The sequence below is a fragment of the Apostichopus japonicus genome, chromosome 15 (genome assembly GCF_037975245.1).
Source record: "Apostichopus japonicus isolate 1M-3 chromosome 15, ASM3797524v1, whole genome shotgun sequence".
Taxonomy (NCBI): Eukaryota; Metazoa; Echinodermata; class Holothuroidea; order Aspidochirotida; family Stichopodidae; genus Apostichopus; species Apostichopus japonicus.
Genome location: NC_092575.1, coordinates 16,026,199 through 16,038,771, shown reverse-complemented (window position 1 = coordinate 16,038,771; position 12,573 = coordinate 16,026,199). Strand labels below are relative to the sequence as shown.

At 37.4% G+C, this 12,573-nt stretch overlaps 2 protein-coding genes across 2 annotated transcripts; one reads left to right on the top strand and one right to left on the bottom strand.

Annotated features, from left to right (window-relative positions):
- The first annotated feature begins 634 nt into the window (after positions 1-634).
- LOC139980978 (mediator of RNA polymerase II transcription subunit 31-like) lies at positions 635-4,925 on the top strand. The gene is made up of 4 exons (XM_071993059.1): positions 635-867; positions 1,190-1,276; positions 2,836-2,932; positions 3,423-4,925. The coding sequence occupies exons 1-4, from the start codon at positions 852-854 to the stop codon at positions 3,847-3,849; spliced, it is 627 nt and encodes a 208-aa protein (XP_071849160.1). The 5' UTR covers positions 635-851; the 3' UTR covers positions 3,850-4,925.
- A 141-nt stretch (positions 4,926-5,066) lies between these two features.
- On the bottom strand, positions 5,067-12,280 carry LOC139980977 (protein tipD-like). The gene is made up of 9 exons (XM_071993058.1): positions 11,850-12,280; positions 10,480-10,564; positions 9,908-10,046; positions 8,777-8,966; positions 8,087-8,227; positions 7,059-7,158; positions 6,464-6,526; positions 6,137-6,229; positions 5,067-5,728 (listed from the first exon to the last, which is right to left on the bottom strand). The coding sequence occupies exons 1-9, from the start codon at positions 12,053-12,055 to the stop codon at positions 5,600-5,602; spliced, it is 1,146 nt and encodes a 381-aa protein (XP_071849159.1). The 5' UTR covers positions 12,056-12,280; the 3' UTR covers positions 5,067-5,599.
- Between the last annotated feature and the right edge of the window lie 293 nt (positions 12,281-12,573).

Sequence of the window (12,573 nt, the reverse complement as noted above, 5' to 3'; positions counted from 1 at the left end):
ATAATGATATTTTTTATTTCCCCCTTTTCCTTCCCCTTCCCCATCCCTCCCTTCCTCCCTCTTCGATCCCCATCCCCATATATCCGTCTCAAAATTAGTAAATTATGGAGAACAATTTGCTTTTAGTGCAAAAAGTATGACAATATCCATTTAAGTAGCCTACCTGTAATTCTGTAAATTCTCTTCCCACCCCCATAAAAATATATCAATAATTATGGTCTAGCCGTGACCGTACGCCACTCGATCCATGGCTCTCCCCCCTTCTCAATGTTCCTCCCTTACCATGTAATCATGGAGCTATAAACAGATAGCTCCATGCTGTAATTAAGAACCTGTAATTCTGCACTTGAAAACACAGAGCTCCCTCTCCATCTCCTCCCCGCTCCGTCTCGGAGGATCCTCTGTTTCTCTCCTTCCCCAACCCCACCCCAAGCTCCCCCTCCCCCAAAAATAATCATATATACTAGGTACACCCTTCCATCTTTCTTACTCTTCCTCTCTTAGCACCTGCAAACCACAAAAAAAGTGGGGGCAATTCTTCTCTCCCCATTTTACTTTTACTCTTTCTGGGACTACACAAAATTTGTACAAACTTATTTCTGGGGAATACAGCGCACCCGCTTGTAATGTACTGTAGCAAAAGCCGAAACCATGCCTTATCTGCCAAAAACGTATTTATGCATAGCATAGTGCTAGCACATTTGGCTCAAATGGTAGAAACTACACAATAAATTTGTTTTGGTACAACGTCAGAATCGTCACTGTAGTACCGTACTGTAAGAGATCTTAGGCAGCTTCTTGAAAAACTTCATACTTATTGAATTTTACAAGTCGTCACGCAAAAAGGCAACATGAATGCTGGTCTAGGTGAGTACTTTCCCCATAAACAACATAACTTGACAAAAAAGATCATTTTAATTTCAGTCACAATGCTAGTCCGCACCTGTTACTATTGTAAGCAGTTCCACGAAATGACCATGAAGAACTAGCATAATTTGTAACAATTCAACCTAGGTTATCTAGGCCTTACAAGTAGGCTATATTTTGATGATCATCGGCTGCTAATGTTTGTATCATTTGATTTTTCTATGGGTCTTTGCAACTGTGAACTTTACAAATGTTATGTAATTCTGTAAAGCTTATTATTGTATCATAATTATTCAGTGACTTTGTTGTTTTTGTTTCTTAGTCACAGAACAGCAAGATCCAGAGAAGTTGAGATTTCAGGTTGAACTAGAGTTTGTTCAGTGCTTGGCAAATCCTCACTACCTCAACTGTAAGATCTGTTTTTCCTTTTTTTATTTTTATAAGGAGAGTTACCCTTCAGATTCTAATTGACATTTGTCTATTTGGTGCATGCATGTAACTTTCAGCTATTTACTTTATTATCTTGTATGAGAAACTACACAGATGTTGGACACAGTAGCATGGTGGGCTCATGATTGACACACTTAAAGGGTGTGAAGACTCGTGCAAAAAGAAACGTCTAATGCCGGTTATCTGACCTAGTTTTGAATGAGGTGTAACAGAAGTGTTAGACACCACCATCGATCCCAGAATATACGCACACAGCTTGCTACCATTGTTAATTAGACACTAGTGTATTGTCAGTACATACAGCTGCGGTCAATACCCACAGCAAAAACGTACGTGTACAAACGATAGAGCGATGGACATCTCAGGTCCAGCTGAAGATAATAAGGTATCACGTTTCATTACTGTCTGCATTTTGTAGCGACAAGCAGAAAACTTCACTTGCTAGCAACAGAAAGTTAACTTTTTCAGAGCGCGGCACGTGGTTTGGGGCGAGTCTTCATTGCCTTTAAGGATTTGGATAACGATGTCTATCAACGAAAAATTGAAATCACTCAACTGTATTCATTTTTCATATATGTAGTTCCTCAGAAATGTAATGATCTCAAAATATTTATTGTTCTGTGGCTATGTATGCAGCGTACAATTGAGCAGAATTTGACCACAAAATGTCTGCTGTGTCAAGTTCTTTCATACCCGCAAATTGACACATTCGTCAATACGCTAACTGTAGTGTAGGCCTATAAGTATACATCCATTGACTTTGGATGCTGTTTCTTATGCTCTGAGCCTCTAAGCTCTGACAGGTCAGGTCCCAGAGAGTTGTGATATTATATTGAGGTAATTTTGGTTATTTTTAGGGAGTAAGATTTCCAAATGCCCCAAAAATGTGCAAAACTGGGGTGAGGGTGTTAAAAGCTTTGAAAAAAAAAACACAATTTGATCAGCATATACCTGAAATGGATTCAAACTCATTAAATATGTAACTTTGCTTGACGGCTGTTTCGTTGCTAGTAATGACGAAGGTGCATCAATTATGAAGCCTTTTCTATACTGACTAAATACCATTAATTTTCAAATTTCATAATCGATGACCAAGGAAGTTAGCATTAAATTGTCAAAAAAATGATGCATTGAATTTAGCCTCTATTGTCAGCTGGTTGATTTTATTCCTTTGTAAGTTTTGCAACAACTGAAATTCAACACAAGCACTTATTTATTTTTAAGTTAAAATTTTTTTAAAGTTTAAAGTTATTTGCACTAACATTACCGTAGATAGGAGGGGGAGGAAGGACTGTTTGACTTTTAAACCAACAAGTAATTGTGTGACTTGTCAGGACATATCAAATTTAGTTGATCTTGATAGGAAAATTGTAGAATGAATTTAAATTTTTGTTAATATCAAGCAGTTTTGAAGTTGCATACTGTAGATAAGAAGGTAGTTTACCAATGATGAAAGCCATGTTGAGAAGTTGTTTACAGCTATTGTGTTATTTTTCCCTTATTTTTTTCTTGCCACAGTTCTTGCACAGAGGGATTACTTTAAGGATTCAAGATTTGTAAACTACTTGAAATATCTTCAATACTGGAAGGATCCACATTATGCAAAATTTCTCAAGTAAGTTCAGTATCCTGTTACACACCATTGGTGGTTTCAATAGGAAAGGAGGGGTTTAAGCAAAGGAGAAGTGACCTACTTTACAGGTAGATGCTGCTATTTCCTTACCTCCCTCCCCTCCCCATCCATACCGCACCGATCCCAAACTTGCCTTTAAAGGTTGTTTCTGAGAAAATGTCCAGATTTGGAATCACAAAATGTCATACAATTCATATAAATCATCTCTATTTTAGAATTTAGACAGTTGTCACTATACATGGGAGGCCTGTCCTTCAGCGTCCCCAGAAATAATTGTTTAGCAAACAAACAGTAGATACTCGCTCTAATTGATCAGTGAATGCTAAAGATACCTGTGATAATAATTTGAAAGTTGAATCCTATGGAAAGAAAGTGATTTGTAACTAGGAAAGTTATGGTTTTCTATGGCTATAAAATCCCACCCTGGTACAGTAAGTTCAAACTAAATTGATGTTTACTACTTTCTTCACAGATACCCACAATGTCTGCATTTCCTGGAACTGTTACAATACGAAAGCTTCCGAAAGGAACTGGCTAACGCACAGTGCGTCAGGTTCATTGAAGACCAACAGCTCCTCCACTGGCAGCATTACAGCTACAAACGTATGAGACTGCAACAGTCCCATCTGGATAACTTACATCAGCAGCATGCACAGCAACAACAGCAGCAGCAACAGCAGCAGTCTACTCAACAGCAGACGACACAACAGCAATCTGGCATGTTACCACCTCCTCAGCAGCAACCAGCTAGCAGTCAAGCCGCCGGTCTGCCTTTTGCAGGACTTCAGCCACAACACCATCAGCCTGGACAGGTGCCATTACAATCTCAGACAAGGTTATTACAAATGGATCAAAAACCGTTGCAATCGTTACCACAGAACAGCCTCAATACAAAGTGAAAACAGAGTTTTATGTATTTAGAAAGAAGTACTTTGAGAGTTGGGTAGTGACGATGGACCCATTCAGAGTTCAGCCCCCAGAAAGAGATAAAAACAGACTTAGTTTGCTGCCTGTGGACAGTCTTCCCAAGATATTGCTGTAGCAAGTCACTAACCTTTTAAAGCGAGGAACTATTCCCCATTGAGATAATACAATGACTAGAGTCAAAAGCTGACTCGAGGTTGGGAAAAAATCATTGGAAGTGACTCAAGCAGGGTACAATTTTGTGTTCATATTTTGTGTAGCAGGTTTTGAAGGCTGTGAATTGTTTTCCTAATGAAATATTATGTTTCCCATCTACAACATGATACTGGGTAAGTTTATTCTATGTCAACTCGTTGTGCATATCTTACTTGTGTGATTTACTTGTGACACAGATGTTACGTTGGGCTGGTTAAAAACAAATGTTTCTGCTAGTTTACTGCTTATTCATATGTACCATTTGATACAGAAAATACTATGACCCATATTCTAATATTATTGTCAGGTCATTTGAAGGGGAGGGGTAAGGGAGGGAAAGAAGGCACTTGTGCTGGCCAGATCTGGCAAAATAGTGTAGTCCCTCAAAGGCAATGCATTTTTAAAATTTCAGTCATCTTTTTTAGTTAGTTCTTGTAGAATTTAAAGAGTTGTAACATATGTCACGTTGCTGTCACATAGCCATGAAGTTTGTATATATAGTTATTTTGAAAAGACAATAAAAAAAGAAACAAAAAGTACTGATAAACTTGTATTGCTTGCTTTACATGTATTGCAAGTTTAAATCATGCCTATTAAAAAGTAACACTTGTTCAGAAAAAAATATTTCCTTTGCAAATATACCTTGACATACAGTAGCTAGGTAATTCAGCTACAAAAGATCAGTATAGGCATAAATTAATTTTGTCAGTGTAGTTTACATTTCTATTTATATTAGAAATTATTAGAAATATTAGAAATTTCTGAAAACAATTTCTTCATCATTTCTAATGAAATTTGACTAGTCAAGCTTAGGAATGACACCAAAGTTTTAGTATCCTAATGTGTCAAGAATTAACCCAGAAGGCAAACTCAGAAGGCAAAACTTTCATTTCTAATCCAAAATATACTTTTTTGTCAGATTGGTACTATATTATAAGGCACTTTCCTAGCTCAAGTTTCATATGCATTGCAGAAAGTCAGTTTGAACAATTCTGTTTTTGATGAACTTAGCACTGTTTGAGCCCTAAAACAAAATGATAATAAACTTCCCTTCACATATCTACAGATTTCATGTTTTGTTAGAGCAAAACAAAACTAACTGTTATCTGTTGACAAACTTAAGTATGTTCTAACAAACCTTTACTTTATATAAATAAGACTGATTACAACTTAATAAAAATAAGAACAGCAACAATTTTTTTTTTGGCAGTATCAGGTAAAAACAAAACAGCCAGACACCAACCAAAGTCGATAAGCATACTTTATTAATGAGAATTTAATTTCTACAAAACTTTCATTGGGTACCCTGTGATTCCCTTTTGATGATGCATGGCTCTAACGCAGACCACAAGGTGAAAATCGTCCCTAGATTTGACATCAATACAAACGACTGTAGAGTAAGAAAATAATATCTTTTTTATGCCTTCTCCAGAAATGATGAAAAAAAAAAAAAGGTCCGATGGAGTGATAAAAGAAATAGTGACGAATTCCATATTACTTTTATGGTAAAAGTCGAGTAGAGATCTATGTTTACGTCTGCGCCACTTCCAAAAAAAATAGACTCTTGCAGGTTCCAATCACAAACTTTGGGACAGTTGAGGCTTTGTTGTTATCCAGGCAGTACACACCCCTTGGGAGGTCAACTAACCTTCCTGTTGTCTGAAAACAAGAAGAATAAGAAGGGGAGAGTAGGAGGGCAAAAAATTTACTCAGTGCTATGTACAATATAGTACAACTCTTTATCTGAAGCGTTAAAAATATCAAGACAACTTCCAATATGAGCAATTACAGGATTACTGACAAGAAGGAAAAATGACCAAACTGAAACATTTATTTCCAGCAGAGGGGGTTGCTTCGGATGTATTTTCCTAACTTTTTGACCCCGATTAACTGACAACTTCCTTAGTGGTGGTCAGGTGACTTAAAATGTGACAAGGTCTAGGTTGAGGACACCTGTTTTAAAGGAGTGGTATTAATCATATGACAAGCATCCAGTGATTATTAATATTTAATGTGTAAAATATACCAATGCACATCCGGAAGCACCTAAACAATATGCCACCTTACCTGTAAAGTTCCTCTGTCCAGAACACGGACCATGTTGGCATCGCACCCCCCTACAGCTATGCGATCACGACCGAGCCACTGTGCACAATAAAGCTGTGAGGAGGAGGAGGTAAGAGGCAGTAAATTTGATTGTTTTATAACCTCTAACCGATGACTCAAAATTGGCAATTAAATTGGTCAGCTGAAAAGTTGGCCACCTTTGGTTTCAAAGAAATGAATGTATCCTGAATATTACACCACATTTATATATATTTTTGAGTTAAACCAAAACCTTGGAACTTAAACTGTATAAAAACAAACAGCAGTGACAAAAATGGAAATTCTTACCAATGAATTTGTGATATCAGGCAGGACTGTTTTGATGTTATGGCCACTGTCATAATCCCAGATCTAAATGAAGAAACAAATAATTGTAACAAAAAGTACTTTTAAATACTCAATTTGCAAGATTACAGTGTTTCAGAAAACAGAAAATTTGCCATGGACCATGTAATCGTTACAATAATGTATGATCCATGTCCAATTAAGGCTATTAAAGAAACTATTAATATGAATGACCTATAGCACCCCGTCTTTTAAACGATTTATCATTGACGATTTGACGACCTCTCAGCATAGTAACAGGACCAAGTGTGACATTCAAACCTAGATCATTAATAAATATATGGGGATTATTAATATACGGACCAAAGTTTCCTGTAGTTTCCTCTAAAGTATCTCTAGTACCATCAAGGAAAAACGTACTGTCGTCTGCGTATTGTCATAATTTCATTTCATTTTTCCCTACCATAATACCTTTAATATTAATAATTGAGATAACCTTTAAAGCAAGCACTTCCACACAAAGTATAAAAAGAGAGGGACTCAATGGACTCAAAGTGTGCACTCGAACAAGATAAAGACAAATAATTTCATGTCTTACCTGTAGATTATTATCCTTTCTCCATGAACCAGTCACAATGTGATTATGATATTGATCAATATCAAGAGAATCACCACAGATATGAGGTCCAAATATTTTCCTTCAATGAGATGAAGAAATATCAAAAAATATCGAGTGAATCATTTGGCCATGTGAAACAAAAGTGAGTAAATGTCAATATTGCAGAGGTATATGACATGTACTCCAAAATGATCTCATCAGTTCAACTTGAAGGCAATATTAAGCTTACAAACAGCACACTCTTCCCTGCATTTATATTTCTTGTGTGTCTGGAGGGGGGGGGGGGGGGGAGGAGAGCAAGGCAGGATAGGGTTTGGTCCAAAAAACTTAAGTGAGCTGAGCTGTGCTCCATAGTTATATATACAATATTTATACTATCAAAAGATTATTCAGATACAGCCAGGATTCTGATCTCATCCACCTAATTATAAAAAGGTAGTATCAACTATATCAGGGGGTCTCACTTTTTTTTTTTATATATAGGGGCCCTGAGAAAACATTGGTTTGAACAATGGGCCAGAGAAAACCAAAAAAGTCATGATATCTAATAATCATAATGCAATGTGCAGGGTAGACTGGTAGAAAGCTCAAAGGCCTTAAGGAACAAGAGTGAGGGTTGATTCATTTTCATGGATGGGTGTGGACTGATTTCTTTTCTTGGGCTGGATTTGGCCCCTGGGCAGCCTATTGAAAACCCCTGTGCTACACCATATTTTAAAGTAAAGACACAGACTGGTTAATTCTGGTAGATGACTGACAGGGAGAGGAACATTGGGGAAGTGATAAGAGGGATGAGGGGAACAGGATGATGACAAAACTGTAATAGTTACCTTCATGATGGCATCATATTTATTATCACAAAAAAATAAAGCTGTTGAATGTGAATACATATATACATATAGGTCTGGGGCCAGGATTGTCAATTAATCCTTCAATGAAAATCTCATAAACCGCATAAAATTACTATATATAACAAAAAGATCATAATTTATCAAGGATTGACTCACCTTATGGCATGCTCTTCTCTAACGTCCCAAAACTGTATGGTATCGTCCCAACCACCGGATATAAACTCATTTGACTGTGCGGGATGGAACTTGACACTGAATACTCTGCATCTATGACCATCCATCACATGCCGAGACATGCTTTGAAGACAAAATTATAGTAAGTATGATCATAAAAATCAGAAGCAGAAAAAATTAAAATAACCAGAAGTACTCTCATACAAATCTACTTTCAACCTACTCAAAAATCAGATTTGTTGGAGTTCAATTAGAGACCTGTTTCTTGAATTTTCTGAAAATCTTCAAAGGATACAAAAATTTTGAGCCAATGTACCAAGTTCATCAACTCATGATGATTTCTGTACAACTTGAGCATGGACGAGACAACAACGACAATATCGCTTCCACGGTTTGACATGCCTTTGCTGAATAATGTATTGATTAATGGAATATATTATAGTTTAGTTGGTAGAGCATGATATGTGTATTCCAAATTTGGGCATAATTCTCCAGCCAGTTTTCTGTTGATTTACTTACAAACAATTAACATCAGAAGTCATGATCACACTAATTATAATATGCAGTACATTATATTAACAATACTTACAAGTGTAATATTATACCCCTCCCCCACCCTAAAGAAATAAATCAATGTATTTATTGAACAAGGATGGAACATTTATACCGTACCTTGGCTGGCATTCTCTCAACCTCTTCTTGGTCGCTGTATCATAAGCAAAAATCTTCTCATCAGAACCGGCCGTTACAAAGTTTTCTCCGCCTCGTTGAAAAGATGCTGTGAGTGTTTGACGTGGTTCATGGATGGTGTGTAGGCACTGACCACTGGATACATGCCAAAGTTTCACCATACCAGAAGCATCTGTTGAAGAATCCATGAGAATATTTGTCATATTTTCACAGGATATGAATGTATGAAATAATAATGAGGTGCTTAAAATTGCAAGACTGAAGTTGTCAGTATAGCAGGGTTGTGCCCACGCTGGGGGCACTGGGGGCCTGCCCAGCACTTAAAATTACCGCCCGGCACTGTCTTAAAAATTGTGAATCCCGCCAAGCACTATTTTCATCTAAAATATCGACATTCCTAATAATATATTCGACATAAATTGGGCCTAGCCTATGCCAGACTATGACAGACTATAAAGTGCATCAGTTACGCATGCGAGAAACATTACTTACGGCTCTCAATCGGTCCCTTGTAAAATGTCTTTGAAACAAACTGATAACATTTACCAGGTACGTAATATATTTCACTAAAAAACAATTAAAAAATGTAAACTGTTAGCAAAACTTGTACTTGTGTATGTGCTTATAAAGCTACACAAGTGCCAGCATTGAGCATCTGAGCACCTTCAAAAATCGACACCCCTCCCCATTAGACCCCTCCCCCATTAGACCCAGTATACCCGGCACTCAGGAAATCCTGGGCACATCCCTGAGTGAGTGTCACTGACTACAGATGTTTTGAAAGAAAGACAATGTAATGCACAGGTTCTCAAAAGGGTCGGCCTGTGGGCCAACTCCAGCCTTACGAAGGACTTCAATCGTGTCCAGGAAATGGAATTGGTGCACACTTGCACTACTTAGGAATGTGGACCCTTATGGCTTTAGTCTTAAACATACTAACCCCTACCCTGGACATTGCTCAATCTAGACATGGCGAGATTTTGATTCGCCCAGCCCTTTGCTCTCTAACCAAAGTCGTCCCTTCCTCAGGTAGAATGAATTGAATACCTCTGGTAAAGTTTGACCCAAAATCGGGATAAATGTGACACAATTCCCACAAGGAGTGATACTTACACGTTGCTAGAAGCAAGTTGATGGATTTATCCTCATCTGTGTGAGGTTTAAAGTTGAGGCTGGTACAAGGTAGATAGACCTGGCTTATCTCATCGTCAATCAAACTATAGAGGGCAGTACCACTTTCAGCTGCAAAAACCTGCACAGTAAGACATGCATTGAAGATTTATCATGCAAGAAGCATATATATATATTTCAACTGCTATGGAGTACTGATCAGTCGCATTGAAAATCAGTCCTCTACCCCCTACCCTCTATTATCATCAACGTTGCTAGTGTAATGCAGAATATTGTGTGATTCATTGCATTACTTTGGAGAGATATTTAAACATTCATGGTTTTGTAAAAACTGATGAAATGTAAGATACTTGTCGTATTCACATAAGATTTTACTTTCATCATGAAAATGAAGTTTGCACATGAAAGGAATACAGTATCAGCCCAGTATAGTAGGTGTGATCTAGTTTGAGCACTAATGAAATTCTGCTGGCAAACAAAAATGTAAATTTAGTATCAATTTTGTATCAATCTGGGGAAGGTTTTTATTAGAATTATGGGATAAAAATCCAAACCTGTATTGTTCCTTCGACTAAACCAACAGCGAGTAGTGTTCCATTTTCATTGTAAGTGCAACACATCACTTCTTCAGGGCATTCTCTAAAGATAGAAAAATTTCATTTGAGACATCATGAGAGAAATTTTGCATTTCCTGTGGGAGCAGATATTCAAGAAATAAATAAAACGTTATTGCAGAATAATTATCACTCAAAGGAAGATATAACATTTTACAAACTTTATCATGTTAAACATCTGAGGGCAATATGGATTATCTTGATGTTCTGATCATGAATTCAGATGAATATCTGTTGACAACTACAGTAGCAATATTCCTATAGCCTAAGTATGCAAATACTTTGAGGGCTATGAATTTTTGCAATTTTGTTTATGACAGAACAGGGCAGAACAGACTAACTGCTTATGTCTGATGACCAAGTCTTCATGAACAGAAGCACAGAAAGTTATCATTGTGAACCACTGAACACTGCAACTGCAAGCCAGGGAAATGGCTACATCAATTTCACGTTTCCTGAATGAAGACTTAAACCTGTTAAACATCCTGATCAGTCGTAGTCTTATGTACAACGATTATCCACATAACAACAATTGAGTTGAGTTGGGTCATAATCAGTCAGACGGTGCATAATTGCTTTTAAAGGGTGCGAAGACTCGCACAAAAAGAAACGTCTAATGCCGGTAATCTGACCTAGTTTCGAATGAGGTCTAACAGAAGTGTTAGAACACCACCATCGATCCCAGAAAATACACACGCAGCTTGCTATCGTCGGTAATTAGACACTAGTGTACAGTCAGTACATACAGCTGCGGTCAATACCCATGCATAGCACACTGTATAAACGATACAGCGATTGACATCTCAGGTCCAGCTAAAGATAACAAGGTATCACGTTTCATTACTGTCTGCATTTTGTAGCGACACAAACAAAACGTCACTTGCAAGCAACAGAAAGTTAACTTTTTCAGATGGCCACACACGGTGTGGGGCGAGTCTTCAATGCCTTTAAGGAAAGACAAGATGATGAGCCCTAAAACAATACTTGTTGCTATAGCTCATCAAAGCTGTACTGTGAAAGAATATTGTTCCATTTTCCCTTAGTTTTAAAGAAATGGCTACTCAAATATGCAGTGATATTCATTCCATAACGTTATGTTATGACTAGGACATTAATAAAAACTTTGTCTATCATGAAGCAAAATGTCTAACAGTTAATGCTACAAACTAAGTTACACTTAGTGCTTACAATACAGTAACACTAACAGTTAAAGCCAAATGCAAGTAGTCAAAGGGCCCATCCATGACTAACAAACCCTGGCCTACAGTAGTACCTCAGGCTCAAGCAGGGAATTTGTTTCTGAATCTTACACTTTAAAAGAAACTTTCAAGTTTCCTTCTGTTGATGGTTGTCTGACATGTTTGACTGTGTTGTGATTGTCATCTCTTGGACTTCGAATACTCGATGGCACACTCCAAACGCTGCTTGAACGAAGAGATTCAACACCACCATCTGAGCCTGTTGTCTCCCCTGCTATGCGAGGTCTCAGTACACCTGCTGCACCACTGCCGAACATCTTGTGGACTGATCAGATTCAGAGGCTCAACCAAAAAAGCTCTTTTGAGGGCCAACATCAAAAAATACCAGACAAGCAGGGCTACACTAATATCACTATATGATTTAGAGAATTGTAAGCTAGATAAATAGAGATCGCAGTGTAAGCAACGAGCTGAATTTTTGCGGGCCGACGGTTTCCGACTTCCTAGCAACAGAACGCTTATCAGATCGTCCTGGAAGAACGTTGACGGCAGATACCATAGTTTGCTATTTAACCATATTTAGGTTAAGCTATATATTCAGCATATTTCTATTACTGTGCCATTAAAATAATCTAATGTACTTTTAAAATATTTTAGTTTAATAAAAAATGTTATAAATTTGCTTTATAATTTATTCCACACTTTTATAACTACCATTTTAGAAATACATCAGCGCCTTGGCAATATTATGATAACTTATCCCCAGAACATAAAAAGGAGGCATTCTGCCAAGAAATGAAAGATTTTGAATGACTGATACTTAATATTACCAAGC